This window comes from Vidua macroura, chromosome 15 (assembly GCF_024509145.1).
Source record: "Vidua macroura isolate BioBank_ID:100142 chromosome 15, ASM2450914v1, whole genome shotgun sequence".
NCBI classification, from domain to species: Eukaryota; Metazoa; Chordata; class Aves; order Passeriformes; family Viduidae; genus Vidua; species Vidua macroura.
Window position 1 is genome coordinate 7,610,843 of NC_071585.1, and position 19,413 is coordinate 7,630,255.

Genomic DNA, 19,413 nt, shown 5'->3' on the forward strand with positions numbered 1-19,413 from the left:
TCTTGGTTTTTTTGCACCAAAAATCCTCTGGAAATGTGTGAGAATTGTGAGTTCTCCACCAGTGGGAACAGACACTTCACAGAGGGTAGCACGGGCTGGGGGTTGTGTCTGTGTGGAACCCTTGGATCTGGTAGGCTCTAGTAGGAAGTGTTTAGTGCAGAGAAAGCTCTGAGAAAACTTAGTAGTCAACCAGGTTAGCTTTTACCATAACTCTTTTGTGCATTTAAACCTTGGCTGTAAATCTGTGCTCTGCCTTTTCCTCTGTGAACTACCAAAACTCATGTAAAATCCTGGCTATAATATACAACTAAGTATGGAAATACTGAGGAAATCAAAATAAACGTCCCCACAAAAAACCCAAACATAACCCAACAAGAAACACAAGCTGTAATTTTTTTCTGGTCTCACTATACCTTTCTTGAAGTTTGCCCCAAAATAATCAGTCTTATATTGATACTGGAACAGGGAAATTTCTTTGATTTTTCTTTAAATTTAAAAATAAGGAACCAAGTATTAACTGCCAAGAGGTGTTTTTACCAATATGTGCTGCTGCTTGCTCCATTTGCAATCAACACACATGTATTCCCCAGCAGTCTGGTTTTGTTAAAATCTGGAAGGCTTTCACTGAGAGGCACCAAAGGAGCCTTTTCCCCTGTGCTTTTGTCCCACTCCAAAAAGCTTTCTTGTGAAGCATCTTTGGTAATGCACACTGATTATAAACATTATATCTTCCAAAGCAATTCTGTGAGTACACCTATATGGAATGAAGAAAGAACTTGGTTCCAAAAGATGTTCCTTTTCTCCAAGAGACGAACAGGATAGGACAGTTAAGCATACTTATGAAGATTCTTAATTTCTGCCTTGCCGGAATGGTTGCTACAGTCAATTTTGAGTGAATTTTGACCAGGCAACTGTAATTTTCTGCCACTAATGAACATTTTTAGGTATTCAAGGAGAAAGAATAAGAACTATCAAATGAAAGAGTTCTTTGAAGTCTTTTTATCAGAACAACATACAAGAAGTTTTTGAACTCTTATTGAACATTCTAAATATCTACTATGAAAAGCCAGTAGTAAACCTCATACATGAGACAGGATTTTGAGAAAGAAACTGTCACCCAGTCTCTCATTAGTACCTTGGAAAGACATTGATCCTGTCATGTCTTAATGTCTGCATGTGCTGGAGGCACTCCATCTACTCCCGTTGGGTCCCATTGTGGAGATCATCATCCTGGATTTTGCAATTTGAGCTCATTCATTTGGTCAGCCTTTCAGCTTGAAGAAAGCTTGTAGAAATGGCTGCTGCCCAATGCTCTCATTGTTCTCATGGTGTGGAAGCAGGCTGCCCAGGTGCTTTGGCCAGTCAGCTGTGCTTAGCACACAGCAGCAGGCAGCTGTGTCGAGGGGAAGCTGTGCTGGGAGAGCCTCCCTGGGACAGCACTGGTTACAAGCAAGCAGCAGACAGGGTATCCAAGCAAAATCAGGCAGAGCATCAGTCATGTAGCAATACAGTTTCTTCTTTCACCAAAGTGTGATCGAGGAAAGACTGGAACAAGGCACATTAACAACCTGCACATTAACAAGCTCTTCTCTTCCCTTCCCAGAATTACAACAACAGCTGCTTGTATGATGGACCTGCGGAGATATCCGCTGGATGAGCAGAACTGCACACTGGAGATTGAAAGCTGTAAGTACTTCTGCAAATCCTACTTATTCTCTGGTCAACTGCTTTAGAGTTTTTATTTCTGTCAGTTCTGTTTTTTTCAGGTTTTGTATTCAGGGTTTTTTTGGTTTTGTTTTGTTTTGTTTTTTTTTACATGTTACTAACCCAGTTGTCTTTCTGTAAGATGATGTTTAGATCCTTGTAAACACAAGCAAAAAAATAGCTTTCCAGATGGATTAGTAATTTGTGGCACAAGGATTAGCAAAAGTTATTCTGTGTTTTGATGGACAATTTACAGCTTTAAAAGTCTCATTCAAGTGCCTTGTTTGAGTTCATGTGAGGAGCACAAGGATTATTATCAATTCTTTATCCTCCTTTACTGCTGAACTGTGTGGCAGCTTGTTTCCACTTATAAGTGATGGCAAGAGGTTAGAATTGTCCTTGAAATAGGTGTTTTGTGGGTTTTTTTCCTAACCACTGTGCTGCAGTTAAACTTTCAAAGCATGTAAACAGTCTGTTTATATATACTGATTTAATGGCTATTGAACTTATGTAGATAAAACTTGTGAAGTAAAACTCTCTTTTCTCTGAAAAAGATTCATGATCACTTTTATAATGACAATATTGCAAGTATGTTATTTAACACTCTAAGATTATATAAAAACTTTCAAGATTAATGTAACATTTTAATTACAGTATACAAGTATGTGTATTTTTAATAAGTTCTGTATTATGAAGTATGTGGGATTTCTGTGTTTAATATGTACTACGGCCTGGTAAGAACTCAGTACAGCTGAACTTCTTTTGAGAAAGCATTTATGAGTATGCTTTATATTTGTGTCCAAATTTCATTCATCTTTTTGGAATTTACAGAAATGCTAAAATTCTTGTGGCACTGTTGCCTGAAACAATTTCCATGCATAACTAAACAGAGTTGAGACTATCATTAAAATTCTGCGTACTGATATTCACAAGCAGGAAATGTAGTAGTGGACGTTGCTCTGGGAGTGGATAAAATCTAGTTTCTTTGGGGGTTTTTGTAGTTCTGTGTACAATTTCCATTGATAGCATTTGATTCAAGATCTCATACCTGCAGCCAGCTATTATGCAACCAGTATATAGGTAGTATATATATTAGCTTGATTATAATGTGTGAGAAAACTATTGGCATAATTCAGGCTTACAGAAATTTTTATTGAGAAAATTTTTGCTGTGACAGTGTCTTTTAATTGTTCTTGTAGCAAGGACCTGGTATTTTTCTATTTTCCAATTATGTGTGTAAGATGGGAAGCTGGAGAGTCAGAGGAAATCTTCTGTCTCTGTTTACAGCATTGTTTAAATGGCCAACAAGGTCTTGCCATCTCCCTGCATTGCTGAGATGACTAAGTCTAATTGGGATTCACAAAGTAGATATCCCTCCTCTCATCCTTTTACAACCTGCTCTGGAAAATATTCCCAGGAAATACCTGTCACATCAGTCAGGCAAAGCAGAAAATTGTGTCTCTGCTTTTCAATGAGAGCACTTGTTCTCATCCAGACTTAGAACGTGGGACTTGTAAATTGAAATTTCCCTTTTATCTGATTTAGAGTAGAAGTTTGATGCAGATCACTTATCTTTCAAGAAGCAATCCTAAAAACTGAGCTATTGAGCACTCAAAGTTGTTGTTCCATGCAATATGAAAATTTAATGCTTGTTATATCACAGAAAGGGTACAAGTTGAATTTACCATAAAAGTTGGGATGGCTGGAGCAGAGGTCATTTGTGGATTTTTGAGTTCTGTTGTAGCATCACAAAGGTAGAATGGATTTAAATCAGGATATTAAGTGTAGCCAGCCTGTCATTGCAATAATGAAGTCCAGTAAAAAGTGTGGATAAAGTAACATTTGAACTGTGTTTTGAAGCACTGTCACACTGCTTTGGAAAATGATTCATCTTCATAACCATTATTCTGTCTTGATGAAAATCTGTGTGTCTACTCTTCATGAATCACTTAAGGCAAAAGTGCTGGTAGGTAGATGGGCAGGATGAATAAGATTGAAAGTGACTTTCCAAGTCATTCAATGCAGGTGTTGAAGTCATAATCACTTCTAAAAAGTGGTTGAGCTGCATGCCTGAAGAAGGTTGGTTTTTTGCCCTTCTGACCCTCTTGGATGGCTGTTTCACCACTGCTTTCTTGTAGTGATTAGATAATCTGTGAATTCCTACCCCAAGTCTTTTCACGCCTTATGAAGGCATGAAATTAATACTCACTGTTTGGACCTACAATGCTTTTTAATTCAGTCTTCTCTGGCCCTACTGGGACATTTAATGAAAACACTTGTAGTTTCTCATAGACTTCCTTTCATGAAACTGAGTATTCCAGTCTTTTTTAGCTTTCTCATGCAGGAGTATGTTACGAGAAATGCAGAACTGGCATTAGTTCTTCATTAGGAATAACTAGTACCATGGACAATGTCCCAGATGAAATCTGTATTACACTATGGCATTAATCCTGCCTTTCTTCAAAAAGCCACCTCTGCCTTTCTTCACAACTGCATATCACAGGTGAGAGTCCTTTCTGAACAGTACAGTAAGGTCTTTCCCTTCCTCGCTCATTTTCCAGCAGTGGGTTCTTGCTACCTTATTGAAGAATTTTTTTGCATAGTGCTAAGAGCACATGACTTGGCATTTCATAACACTGTTCACATAAATCAGTGTTCTTAATATTGCTACAGTCCTCAAGGTTATCCAGTTCTTGTTATATTTGTTCTGATCATCCTTGGTCTTGACAATGCCTGCTGATTTTGTTTCATTAGAAATTTCATCAACACACAAGTACTAAAGAATATTAATGTCAAGAAGGAAGAGCTTTGCTTACAGCCATTCTCTACTGAGCATGACCTTTCAGTACAGTACAATTTCCTACACATCTTTTACACATCTTTACTAATTGTCTTTTCTTTGTTAGTCTTATAACAAATACTTCTATGAAATCCAGCTCAGATATACGTTGTTTAAAATAGGAATTATTGTCAAGTCGGGTAATTTGAGTTGTAATGATATTTTTTATCCCATTTCAATTCATGTTAATGTCCCTAATGTCCTTCTATTCTTTCTCTGCTTCCTCCTTCCTTTCTTCCCCTCATCCTCTTACTGATGCCAGAATTGAATGCCTTCTTAAATACCTGGGCTACTTTTTTCTTCATGTCATTATACTTACTGACATTTGTGGCCAATATCAAGTTTTTGTTAACCTAGATTTGCATCAATATAGATTAATTTGCAAATTAGAAATTCTTGTGCAAAAGGGTTGTATATAAAATATAAAACATGACATAGAGGAGGTGATAACATTTATTAAGATGCAAGAGACAGCTTTTTAAGGGCAGTCTTAGTGAGATGTTGAAAGTGTAACAGAGGACTATTCCCCATTAGTTTAAAGAGTATCAGTTTTGAGAAATGAAATCCTGTTTTTCTCCACGTACAGCTAGTTACACTCTGAGGTCCTTTAACAGCAGAAGCTTGTTGAATATTCAGTTTTGCTAAGATACTTCTATACCTGTGGGCTATCATGTCCAAGGGGGCCTACTCTGAGCTATTCTACTTCTCCCTTTCTTTTGTTATTCTCCAACATACTGAGGGTTATAATACCAGAGGGAAACCAATTTTCCTATATATTAATTTTTTAATTTTCCAACTTGCAGGCAACAGAGAGATTTTTGGTTTTTAGTTGAATATTTACTTAGTAAATACCTATCTGTTCTACACCCTACCTCTGCACTGCAGTTTGTATTTCTGAGTTTCTGATGATTCTTGAGAATTATTTTATTTCTCTGCTGTTTCCTGCCTCTCTGGAATTGTAACTGTTGAGAGGAATGTCTCAGCTAATCATCCATAAGACTAGTGAGAGCTCAAAGGCAATAAGTACAAGACAATTTGATGAATACCTCATATTCCTATAAACTAATAAGATATCGTATTGCACATCCTCAGCCTAACAGAAATTGTGATTCTTTTGAATATTTTTAAACAAAATTATTCAAGATTCATGTGGTATATCTGGACCTTTGTCCATTTCAATTATATGGTGCCACATAAAGACAAAAATTTACTCAATTCCTTCTTGTATTGTTTCATAATGTTTTAGGCCTGGCTATATTTATGTTACACTGAGGTAAAATTCAGAATCTACCTTGTGACAGTGGGGTTTTTTTTGTTTTGTTTTGTTTTTAATTTTCTACATTTCTTTGTTGCCGTGGAACAACCAAGAATGCACTGAGTTTCTCCACAGAAACACTTTCCGTAGTGTATTAAGGACGAAGCACATCCAAGCCCTTAGCAGACAGCCAGCTCCCCATGTGGCTGTACTGACCAGGGAAAAGCACACAGGCAGGGGCAATACTTTGCTGATGAATGAGAAATAATTGTTTTCAGGACATTTCATTTATGTGAAAGCCTGAAGTGTTCCAAGCAGAATTCATTAGAATTTTTTTTCTGCTTCATGACAAAAACCACCAGAGAAGCACACTAGGTTAAAAACTTCCATTCAGTAAGAGAATCTGGAAAAAGCCAGAAACAGAGTAAAAAGAGTACCATTCCTGCCCGTGGCAGTGCAGCCCAATACCAAACACTTTCTAATCAGATCATCTGTGAAATCTCATCAACAAGAGAAAGAGAAGTCATCTTTGTGTGCTCAAGGTGACTTTATGAGTACTTTTAAGGCGCTGAAAAGAAATCAAAGCAGCCTTTTGCTGGAGCTTTGAGTACTTTGCAGATGGCTGCTCTGGCCATGGATCAAAGCTGTAATCAGGTCACATGGGACAAATGGTAGAACTCCAGGAGCTGACCAGGCAGGGCTTTTCTGGGTTAGAGGCGAGTGTGTTTGATGCCAGGCAAGAAGCTGCAGGTCCCCAGCAGTGGGGTGTTCAGCACAGGAGGATACCATGGCAACACATGACTTCCAACAATTGCACACTAAGTGGAAAGCTAAACACATGACTCTTGGGCCACTGACAGCTAGAATTTTAAAAGTTGTTAATTTTTTTTTCTTCCTTTTATCAAAGTTAATGTGTATTCCATCCCCTTTGTCTCTTCAGCTTGAGACTGTTTTGCATCATGGTCCTTGCAGAGAGGATATTCCTCTATCAGCAGATGGTCTTATCAAAGTGCCCCTTTTTTCATCTTGTTCATCATCTCCATATCCAGATTTCCTAGTTTGGGTTCTGTGCCAATTCAACCTGTACAGCACTGTGTGTGGAGGAGAGATATGTGTTGTTTAGCAAACAGTGATGAATTCCACTATGTCTGTTGCCATTTTGGCACCATCAGCTTCTAGTGTGGCTTCCTTGGGACAGGTACTTTGTTCTTTATTTGTCCTCAGAAATTTCATCTCAAGCATGCTGAGAAGAGAAAAGGTATAATTTCAGTGGCATAATGCACACTGAAAATGAACAGGAAATCCTTGACTCCTCTTCAGTGTGGAGATAGGATGATTCAGGAAGAGCTAAATTAATCCCCAGCAGTAGATGATTCTTCTGTGTAGTCTGAAGAGGGGAAGGAAATTCAGGCTCACCATCAGTGCATATGATCAGGGTGGGCTGTGAGCAAGGGAACCAGTGTTTGTAGGGTTTTGATAAAACCCACCCACACCCAGCTGAGGGTTGGGCTTTCAGGCTGGAGCTCAAATAACACCCCAGATTTATTACCCTACAGGTAGGCAAGGGGGAAGTATTTTCCTTTTTTTCATTATATCTCAGTACATCTTTGCAGCAGTCTCTGCATTCTGGGAGTTCTCATAGCACTTACAAGGTGATGCAGTGTTTGCAAATGAAGGAAGAATTGTACAGGAGCTCTGCAACAAACTTTTAACACTTTCAAGCTACCTGGAGTTAAATCTTAAAGGAAATGCAGTACACAAATATCTAATCTGTGCCTATCAGCCCCAGACCATACTGGCAACATAGATTTCCACAGGGAAACTAATAATTTAAAGTGCCTTTTTTTCTTCTTTATTTATCATTCTATAGTTGAACATAGAGTACATATATAATCAAAAGGACAGAAACAAAATCAAATGGTTTTTAAACTTTTAATGCATTTTGTCTTTTATATTCAGCTTGAACAAGAGTAAATTTTTCCTTATTCCAAATAACCCTGCATTTTATCAAGGGATTATTGGAAACAAAAAAGGGGCCCTTTTTAAAGTCTATATCCAGAAAGCATCAAATGTATTTGCTAAGGTTTGGGAAAAAAAATTACATGTCCAGGAAGGCATCTCTTGTGCCGAAAGATATTTTCCAAAAGAAAAAAAAATATTTCTAACTAAATCTCTGATAATCTTATATCCAATAAATTATGTGGAAGTATGGAAAGCTGATGGGTTAGCACTTTACCATCCTATTTTGAGAAGGTATGAATTTTATGAGGTAAATATTCACCTTTATTTTTTAGGATCTCTTTAGTATAAAATATTATACTTTAGGCATTTTTTTTTCTGTAGGTCTGGTATTCTTTTCAGATGACTGTAACTGGTGATTTCGTCAAGAAAAATAAGTATTTATACATGCTATTGGAAAATTCATGTCATATTGTTACATACCTTAGCAGGTTGTAGGGTATGATCTGACATTATACTTTATTTTTATTATTTTCTTTGGAGGGCACATGTGGTTAGGTCTTATTTTAAAAATTTTTAGACCATTGAAAGGGATGGAGGTGGTACTAAAAGCTAATAATGGCATGGTATCAAGTTACTTAAGTAGTCTACTGTCTTTTTCAAAATTAAATAGTTTCTTCAACATAATATAGCTTTTATGAAATAGTAATATTTATCAGGTACTGGAATCCCTGGACCTCAGGTCTCTTACTTTAGGAGACAATGCAAACTGTGACTATCACATACCTGTGAAAAGAAGTGAAATATGTTTCTACAGTAATTTTATTTCCTAAGATAGCGGGCTTCTTCTCTGTATGTAACTACAGTTGTCTTATTTCATCAATTACATTAAAGAATTAATGTAATTTTTTTTTAGATTAGTTTTCAAAACATCTAGGGGCAGGAGGGCACTGGAGTCTATTGTCAGTCTGATCTGTATTTGCCCTTGGTCACTGATAGCAGCAATTCAAACAGTTAATGCCAGTGCTCTTGCTAATGCTCTTCAGCTCTTGCTGAATTACTGAAGTGGGGGAAGAATGAAAATGAATATTTGAGTCACTGCAGAACTGTGGATTCAGATGAAATTTGAGTAGGCGTTTTGGCCTGTTCAACCACCAAAATGGGGTCAACTCTTACCCACCCTGGCCAAGGGTCCCTTGTTTCCTCACGGACAGCAGCTGGGCTGGGCCGAGATGTGGCAACGCTCGTTAGGTTCCTTCTCTGACAAGAATTCAATTTGCTGCTTGAGGGAAAAGCCAAGTCACCAGATTGGTGAGTGTGTTCTGTATTTGGGTCACTTTGTCCATTTGTCCTGTTTCTAGAATAGTAATTGGAATTTTATCTCTCAAATATGAGCTTAACCTTCTTCAGTAGCTCTTGTTAAAGAAAATAAATATCTGTATTCTTCATCGGGGTTGTAATTTTTTTGTATGGGTGATTTAGTTTTGTTTTTTTCTGAACTCCAAGTTTTCTTTACTTTTTCTTACTGATGCTCAAGTGCAAAATATTGCATCTGAACAGGAAAACAATTTAATTGGTTTTGTTTCAGCAAGTAAAAGTCAGAGTGAATAATAAGATCATCTTTAGTTTTGATTATGACATTAGATTTGGGTTGAGGAAGGGTTGACCTTCCAAGTAGACAAGCCTAGGAAATGTTATTTTACTTTGGTGGAATAACAAAGAAATTGACTTAGAAGCAGCTTTGGCAAAGTTAAAAAATAAAATATTTTCATCTCTTGATCACATCTTGCTAATGATGAGAGCTTTGTGAGACAAGTTAATTTTGTTTTCATTTGCTCATGTTATTTGGTACTGATAGCCAGGCTGATCAAATTCCACCAGTATTTAGCAAAAACAAGCTACTTTCTCTTACTGAATGCAATCCCATTTTCCTATGTCTTAAGTTTATATATTGAGGTCAAAGTTAGTATTGCTTATGACAGCAGTCATTCATTGTAAAATAATTCAGCCTTATATTATCCAACTTTTGGCAGTGCTAGGGGAGTTATCCTCTGGCTGATTCTTCTCTCTTCTATCCATCTGACACCACTATAGTTGATGTGGGAAAGTGCTAAGATGTTGCCTTGCTGTGCAGGTCTATGCAGGGAAACTATTCTAGTTTTAGAGATGTTTGATACCTATGCCACTCAGAGTATCCAATGTGGTTTTGACACACTGTCCAAAATTATTTGGATGGAAATTCAAGATATCTTTTATGTATGAAATATTCTAACTCTTGGATAAACTTTCTCATTTGTTCTGGGCAAAAATGAAACACAAATAATACTGTTCTTACTCTAAGTAGCCTGAAATGTGTTTTGTGAATGAACATTTATAAAGGAAAGGGTGTCTAAGTGGTTGAGAGAAATAAAGATTGTAGTCTTTATCATTTATGTTGTATTTATAAAGAGTTGGGGTTTATTTTTGCCCTTTTTCTTATGCAATAATTAAGGTGTGGGGTTTTTTTTAATGTTGCTTTTTATGTGAGGAAAGAGAAGTCACTTAATAGATTAATACGTACTTTTATTTCAAGTTGTAGTTCAGGAATAATTCAGGATTGAAGGTACCTCAGGAGATCCTTAGTCTAATCTATTAAAAAAATGGTCAGCTCTGTGGTCAGACCAAGTTACTCAAGTCTTTGTCCAGTCTGGTCTAGAAAACCTCCAAGGACAGAGATTGAGAAACCTCCACAGACAACCTGACCATAACACTGAGGAAGTTTAACTGAAGCTGTCTCTCTGATTTATCCTGTCCTGGGATCCTACATCTGCCTTACAGAATCAGGAATAAGTATTTACCATTACTGATCTGAAACAGAACCTCCCTGCTGTATGACCTGCATTGTGAAAAAGTTCTGAGTCGTGTAACAGAATGACAATACCATGAGAATGCTCTGAATAAATCACTATGTTGCACAAGTAGCCTTGTAATTTAACAAAGAGTTTATGATGCAGTTTTTCTTCCATATATAATCTGGTGTGGTATAATGTGTTCCATATTTCTTTGTTCAGTTACACAGGTACTATTCCCATTACATAGACTGAAGTGTCTCTGTCACTGCTTGTTATGGATTAAAAACTCTCAAAATAAGGGTTCTGTTCTCCGGATAATGATCTCAGAATTTTCATTATGATATTTGGCTCAGTAACTTCTTCATTGTTACATGCATTTAAAAGGCAATTCTCTGTATTCTGTGACTGTACAACATACAAGTTGTCTTTATTGGGAATGGAGCACAGATATAATTAGTCAGTTTTGCAAGAATGTATTGGAAATGCAGAGATTTGGAACTTGTGGTATGTCATACTTCTACTCCTCAGCTGCAGAGCAATCCACTTTGTGCATTCCTCTCAGACAAGTCTGTCTCATCTGGTGACCGATGTGTCACTGCAGCCAGAATTCAAGATGCTACCTGAGCCCATACAATAATCTCACATAAAAACAGGGTAACATAATAGAAAAAAACAATGTGGGGGTCAGTATTTGGCTGTAAGAACACACCTTTCCACTCTGATAGTATGTGAGCTGGTACAACACTGGAAATAACACCTTGTTAACAGTAGGAGTCTGCAATGGCATGGAGGGAATCAAGTACTCTGCTGAATCCAGGCACTTCATTGATGTGTCAAAGTTGATTATTTGAGTATTTGGTGAATTTTGCATAAACTAATGTGTCAGTTTCCTGGTAAAATCACCACTTTAAGCCATTTTCTTAAGCATACATTAGAAGTGAACATTTATCCAGTGTCAGACCCAGCTTTATTCAAGCCAAACACACTTACTTTGGGCTGCTATGGGAACAAGTTCCATAAAAGCACAGCAGGCACCTGAATCTGACTGTGTGGGAGCCCATCAGTGAACATCTGGGCACTCCAAGGAACCAACAGCTGGTTGGTGGAACAATCATCCCTTCCACGGCTGACTTCTGGGAGAATGACCTGCGCCAAAATGTTGCACAGACAACCTGAGTGATACTGAAATACTGGTAAGTTACATTTTTGCTTGTCAATTATGATTTTATTCTTATGGGGGCTTTTTGTGTCTGGAAGCTTGTAATCTCTTCCTGCCACACAATCTGGGGAAAATTCAGCAAAGGGACAAAGAGAGAACAGTAGATTTTTTTTCATTTTACCTATGGTCCCTCTCTATCTTCTTTTCTTTGCAGACCAGAAATAAGTAATATAAAGAGTAACATTAGTGACTCCTATCCTGTTAGAATTATTGTCATATGGGTGGTATCCATGCCAAGGAACTTCTCATTCTCCATAAACAGCTAACAGGAATGTGCAGGGGAGCAGATGTGCATCAAAGTGCTGCAAGTGTAATGCCCTTATGCTGTAAGTTGTTTGTGTTGCTGTAGCACAGGTAGGTAGTGGTGGTGCTGTGCACAGGTACTAGTTAGAGTATTGCTTTCCTTTCAGGTTTCAAGAACAACTTTCTTCAAGTCCTGCAAGTTCCAAGTTCCACAGCAGTATAGGTAAATGCATGACACTTTTGTCCTACAAAATCAACCTAACTTCCTGTCAAAGTTGTTGTCCTGCTGCCAAGAAGAAATATCTTTTACTTCTCTCTATTTTTATTCATTTTTGGGAAGATGGTGCTAAAGAACTGGGTTTTACATTTTGCTGTGATGGCAGAAAAGCTGGCATCTCACTATGTCCAAAATTAACATTTTACCCTACAGTGTGCTATGTACAGCATAGCATAGCTGTCTCTTTTTTTTTGTCTTTTGCCCCTTTGATCTTTTTCTCTCTTTCTCTTCTCCCCTTTTCCCTTCCCATTTTTCCCCTTTTCCCCTTTCAATGACCCTTTACGTACTGCTGACGCTACTGTAGAATTAATTGTATATGTGTAGGAAACTTGTTTGCATTATAAAATTACAAGTTGCTTGCTAAATATGTTAACTTTCTTTAAAAAATAAAATTGTGGTTTTATTTTTGATATCTGTGTGTTTCTTTATAAATGTAATGCAATTATGAACCCAGCAAAACATGGAAAATATTTGAAATTTGCTGACAGAAGATTACCGTGAGGTCTGAATGTCAGCTAATTTTTTTATTTATACATTTAAAAATATACTTTAAAAATATTTATTTTGGATGGGGATTCTTAAAAGTGATGCAAATATTAGTAGCATTTTTATTGTGCACATTCCTGTCAACTTGTGCTGCTGAGTGATCCATGAACAGATTTTAGTCACTTTTTTTGAAGATAGGTCTTTGTAACTGAACAGTGAGTTCCTATTTGCACATATTTACATATGTGCTAGCTCTTATTTGGCCTTGAAGCTGTACTCAGGGACACTTTGTTCTATGGCTGGATGCCAAATTGCTTTTGATTTTAAGGAATTTTTAAAAAGATATATTTGATAATTTAGGTCAATATGCCTGTTACATATGGTATGGCCATTATTTTGCCAGACATTAAATTGTAAAAGTAGTGATGTAATTATCATTTAAGGATGAGTTTCATAGTTGTAATGGCCACATATGAACAGGCATTATAACATGTTTTCATACTTTATATCTTAGAATGATTTGCTTTTACAGGGAGCTCTCTAGGCTGATTAAAACTGCATTTTTTTTCTGGGTATGAAATCTGCTGTTGGAAGATGAGCTTTTTTTGAAAGGGCTGGAGCATGTCTTTCCTGTTTGAGCATTAGCCAGCACCTCCCACCAAGTCAAGCTCCTCTGACTACTTCTTTGAGTTTGTTTCTTCTTGGACTAGAAAAATGTTATTGTGAATGAATTCTGAGATGTTAATATGGCTGCTCTAGAGGTAAGTAGGATGACAGAAACAATGACATTTTGTGATTTTTCTTTCTCTTACAGGGAAAATACTGTGGTTTGGAATTAAACACAAGTCAACCTAGAGCAGCTGTTTGTTCTATGTGGGTTTTTAAATTTTTTTTTGCATTGTTGGGGCTTTTAAAAGGCATCTTTACCTTCAGGGATTTGGATGATTGTGGCAAGTATTTTAGCCAGAAGGTAGAACACAGCTCACTAGGGAGACTCCAGCTGGGACTGAGAATACAGCAGTGTTGGTTCCACATGTTCATAAGTCAACACATGAGGCCTCTTGACCAGCCAAAAATTACTCAGTCTCTAAAAAAGGAGGCAATACCTTGTATTGAGGGCTTATAATTCTGTTATTACAAATATATATCTAAATTTCCTAATTTGCTTATGCATAATGGTTATTCCATGAGTGTCTGACCTTCGAAGAAGCTCCGCTCTCAGCTCAAGCACTATCATCCCTAGCGAGTTGTTCAGAATAGATTGCAAACTGCTTCCATAGGAAGGATGAATGTAAGCCCTAAATAATTATGAGAATGATGACTAGGCAAGCCTTTTAGTTAGATCTTTCCTTATCTAAATTGTTTTTCCAATCATGATAAAAATATCAAAGTATGCTATAAAAATATCTGAGCAAAATATCGGAGTCTGTTGCATAGAGGAAGATAATTAGCAGATAGTGTACATCTGTTCTTACAGAATCAAAGAAGGGCAGATGAGCTGATGTGGAGCTCTGTGTACTTTAACCTGGACTATTTTCAGCCCCTTGGTTGTCTTAGAATTTGTCCACTGCATTGCAGCTGTCTGCAGAAGGCAGATCTATCAATAAGCCAGTGCTATTTCCTGTAGCGTGTGTGGGAACGGCTGATGTCAATGTAGTTTTCTGGTCAACGTAGCTAAAAGAGATTCAGAGTCCTTATCTCTCACTAAAATCTGATCAAATAAATGTTAACCAAAAGCTGTCACCCTTTAGAGAGGTTTGCATAAGAGATGTTCCCATCTCAAGTCATCGTTGCTACAACTGGAACATGCAGTCTGAAGTGTGTTGTACCTCTTTTGAGCTGAGTGTTGCTGGTCTCTCATAAAACCAGAGAATGTGAATGTGTGGTGATATCTGGAGTCTTTAATAAAAGGGTTTGTATTCCAGATTTTTGGGAACATATCATCAGTGTTTGGAGTTTTACCCATGGAAGCATTTTGACTAAATGAGATTTTGACTGTTCAGAAAAAAATTTTCCCAGTCTTTTTTTGATGGCTACTCATGGATGTCCAAGGTGTGAGGTCAGTCTGTTCCAGTTCCCATCTGGATAAGGCAGGGTTTGGTGCTTTGTGTTGTCTCAAGGAGATCCTGTGTCCTGTGACTGTTTCCTAAATTTGGCATCAGTGCCTCAGTGTACACAGCATGAAATCCTTCTTGATTGACAGTTCTCAATCTATCAGTATAGCAATGTTTGACCATACAGCATTACAATTAAGGGAATAAATGCAAAAATAAATACTAATTTCTAAAATTGGTCTGGTTTTCAAAATAAACGTTACAATTTAATTGAACACATTTAAATATAAATTCTCTTTTGTTGTAACAGCTTTTGATGAGGAAATTATTGGGTGTTATTTACTGTGTGTCTGCAGCTAAATGACATATTTTTGCATTTAAAGTTGTTCAAATTAGTGCAAAAAGGCCTTGGGAAGTGTATGATCAGATAGGTATCTCAGAAATTTATTTTGTAAGGGTAGACATGCTGGCTTATGGAATGCACATGCTTGTGCTTCCATAAATCTTGCTAATGGTTGAATATTTCATCTAGGGGACAGGGTTATTCATTCCATATCTATTTTTTACCTGTCTGTATGCTCTGTATGACTTCTCTGAAAAATGATGATAGTAAAGAATAAAAAAGTTCTGTAACTTCCAGGGTATTTTAAGAGAGAAAAGGTGGTCTATTGGAGTTGGTACTTGTCTCAATATTCTCTTCTCTGGACACGAAGGGCTCTAATATTCCTAAAAATGAACCCAGCCTTCACTTGCTGTGTGCTTGATGTTGATGATTTGAATTTTCAGGTTATTAGAGTGAAATATAAAAATTTCTGAGAATATTCATTCTTGCTTATTAAAGTTCAGTGCAAGAAGAAGAGGAGCATGATGACCACTTTCTTTCTCCTATATAAAAGAAGGTAAGGTTATCACAGACCTCTTGAGCAAAGTCTTGCACATATCTGCAGAATACCACCTACCCCTAAATTATCAGAATTTTTTCAAAGCTCCACAAAGTCCACATTCAGCCCAATCATTTGGCAATCCCACAATGTCAGGATGGGAGCCCAGCACCAGCTTTGCAGTTGTTGTCTGTCTGTTATAAACCAGACTCCTTTCACGTTCCCATGTTATTTCAAGGCATGCTGATTGCTTGAATTCCTTGTGATTTGTGTCATAATTCCAGACACTTTAAATGTCCTGTGAAGTATGTCCATACTTATGATCAGACCAGAAATTCTTTATTGAGTATTTTCCTAAAAGGATGTCAGCCCACAGAAAATTGGTAAGTAACCCTTTTGGCTATGAAAGAAGTTCTGAGCTGTTTGGGGTTTTTTTTATTTTTTATTTTCATTGCCTTTTTCTGTTTTCTGTCACCACTTGCCTTTGTAGTACGAAATGCATGTACGTCTTTGCCTCCATGCTCTGTTATGTGGAGTGGTAACATATCTCGCTCAGAAATGTTATTTCTAGATTTTTCCTTGCTGCCTTTAAGAGTCTGTCCTTGGCAGAAGGCTGTGGCAGAAATGTCAAGAATTGATGCAGTTAGTGTGTCTGCTCTGCCACATTGTGTGCAGTGTCCCCATACCTCCATGCTGATCCTGATATTTGTTTTCTGAGTTCTTGTGTTTGAATCATCAATAAAGGATTGCTCTCCTTTCTAAACCTTCTTTAATAAAACATGCACCAGAGTGTTTGCAAAGCTGGCAGCACAGTGAGACCTTGCACCCTGTGTGCCAGCTGAGGAGACTGCTGCCAGTACAATGGCACTGTTAGAGGCACAGTCTCCAGAGAAAAATCACCTCTGGGCAGTCACAGTAAGAGCTGGAAACGTTAATGGTTTTAAATGAGCAACAGAATTATTAGTCCAATTAGTATTTTTAAACCTCTAGTCTGAAAAAATGGTCAACTGTCTATATCTCCCCCCTGCCAAAGCAAATATCTCCTATTTTTGTATAATGCTTTTTCCATTTTGAACCTAACACTCCTCTGTTCATGAGTGGATCCCATGTGGTGGTGCCTGGATGATTTCTGAACAGCAGAGTTGTTTGCTGGAGGCAGTAGATGTCCTATATTTTGACATTAATAAGGTTCCTGATGTTCTATTGAATGACATTCTTATAAACAAGGTGGAGAAACATGGATTAGAGAAAACCACATTTGGAAAATAACATGATGTGATTATTGAGTTTACAGGAAGGAAACAATTTTTTATCAAGTCCCTCTTCACTGTTTTCATTTAATGATCTGCAGATTATGGAACTTTCCAAACATTTGTGCAGCTTGAAAAGGTAGAGTTAGGTTTTCATGGTTATCACTAGATAGGCAGCTTGAAAAAAATCAAATTCCCAATTTTACATCTAACAGTGGCATCTCAGAACTGGGAAATAACGAGGTGCAAATGGCAGCTCAGGGCAGGGGTCTGGGAATCAAAACAAAATAAAAAGCCCAGCCTTGGGGAGATATCATGGATTGTGATTTGACACTGATTCCTTGGCAGCAACAGTAAAGCTGACATCAGGGTCTATAAATGGAAGTGCTATTTGTAAAATAACTGATTTTTTCTGTTTGATCCTGTAGTGGTAATACATGGTGGTCAGGCAATGTCCTTCTAAAGACTGCACCTCAAAGAAGATTTCTATCAGTTAGAGAATATCCAAGGTATAGCAAGTTAACTCAAGTCCTAGAAAATATGACTGAGAGGAAAGAGTTCTGGTAAAGGGGAATTTAAGGAAGAGACGTGTGAGTCTTGTAATATACAAAATGTACTGCAGTGGAAGAAGATAATCTGTTCTCTATCATTTTGGTTAGGACAAGAAGTGAAGATCTGAAATTGCAGCAGTGAAAGTTCAAAGTGGAGGTGGTAGGAATGGGAAGTAAAAAGATAACCACAGTGAGATGCAGGGATGGATTTTCACCCATTGTGATCCATAGCAGGAGGGCTCTCAAGACAAGCAGAAACCCATTTGACAGGAACTGTGGAGGTACAGTTGCCCCTAACCTTGCTGATAAATAGATTTTGCATGAATGATGGATACACTAGCATGAAATTATCATTGTATAAAGTTGATTAAACCCAAAAGTAAGACTTGATAAACAGATGAGGAACTCAACATATCTTACTCCAAGACTATATTTGCATTTTCCTCCTACCAGTCTGAAGCAGACCTAGAATGGGTGTCTCTGAGTATAATCAAGATCATAAAGGTTGTTTTGATTTATTTTCTAGTAGAAGGTTGTCTACACTTTCTCCTTGTGGTGGTGTACACTCCCTCTTCAGGTGCATACAAGGATCAGCAAATAACAAGTATACTGCTGTACATACTGAGTAGTATTTGAATATGCATAGATATGTTTATCTTTCAATATTTGCAGGCACAGGACAGGTTGAGTTGTATAAAAGGCTATGACTTTGTAAATTTGTCTCAGGTTTTCCTCTGGAAAAGCTATGGGAAATAGTTATCCTCTCTGTTATCTTGTGTATGTAATTTCTGTGGTATGAAAATAATTTAAAAGAAAATGAGTACTAGAGGTTTTGGTGGTTGGGTTTTTTCAGGTTTTTTTTCTGAGAGGGAGATTACTACCCTGTATCAGTACTGTGTATGTTATCTTTGTTTCTGTTGCTTATAACAGTACAAGAAAAAGCACATAAGAATGTGCAATGTTATTTTAAATGTCCTCAGGAACTTCCAGTGGCATTGCTGGGTTTTGAGCAATTTCAGTTTGTCAGTATTCCTGGCTTTTAGGTGTTCATGAAATTGGCAGTATTCTGGGTTGCTGTTTAAGAACTAAGGTATTTCTGTTAACTTTGCTTTTCTTCCAATGTTCTGGAAATTAATAGGGGATGTTTATCTTCTTTTTAAGTTTCCTCAGATATTTCTGCTTAATAGGAATCATTCTTTTGGGTATCAGGTATTAGTTCTAGCTAGTCCTAATACCTAAAAGGAGACCAGCGTGAAGAAGAAGTGGTGATGATGTGGTTCCACTTTTCCTTCCAGAGCTGACTCAGCAAGGGAGGGAATGGCATGCTGCATCACTTGAAGATCACGTATTGCAGCGAGTATTTCCAGGAATTTTCAGATAAATATGTAGGAATTAATCAAATCTAGTTTTAGATACTTTGTGCCCTGCAAGTTCTCATTATCTGTAGTTTCAAATCTGGAAGTCATCTTTATTAACCTAAAATTTTTCAAGAAAAAAAATTCAGCCTTCAGCAGGAAGGGAGAACAATATATTTTATTCCAATATGGATATACCAAGGAACTCCCCTGACAGCATGCCTGTGAAATGTGTGCCATAAAGGGGACAGAGCCTGTCTGTTTTCTGTCTTCAGTCATCACCATTTTATGGCTGTTGTATTCTGTCCTGCTCCTTAGGTAAAGAAGTTCCTGTGATTAACCTTAGCAGGTTTCTGCTATGATGGGGAAAGGCAGTGATGGCACATTTAAAGAGTCAGTCAGCTTCATACTATTAACATGCTCTATCTAAACAGATTGTAATCAAAGTAAGAAAACGTGTGGAAGCAAAGTCCCACATGTATAAAATAATGCATTATTCAGCTAAGTAC

General features: G+C 37.3%; 1 protein-coding gene across 4 annotated transcripts in view; it reads left to right on the forward strand.

Moving 5' to 3' along the window:
* The window catches only part of GABRB2 (gamma-aminobutyric acid type A receptor subunit beta2), a 145,318-nt gene that overhangs the window by 75,006 nt on the left and 50,899 nt on the right, over positions 1-19,413 (forward strand). For all 4 annotated transcript variants that reach the window (XM_053991137.1, XM_053991139.1, XM_053991140.1 and 1 more), the window contains one exon: positions 1,604-1,686. In XM_053991137.1, coding sequence (XP_053847112.1) covers positions 1,604-1,686 — 83 coding nt within the window. The remainder of the gene's footprint in view (positions 1-1,603; positions 1,687-19,413) is intronic.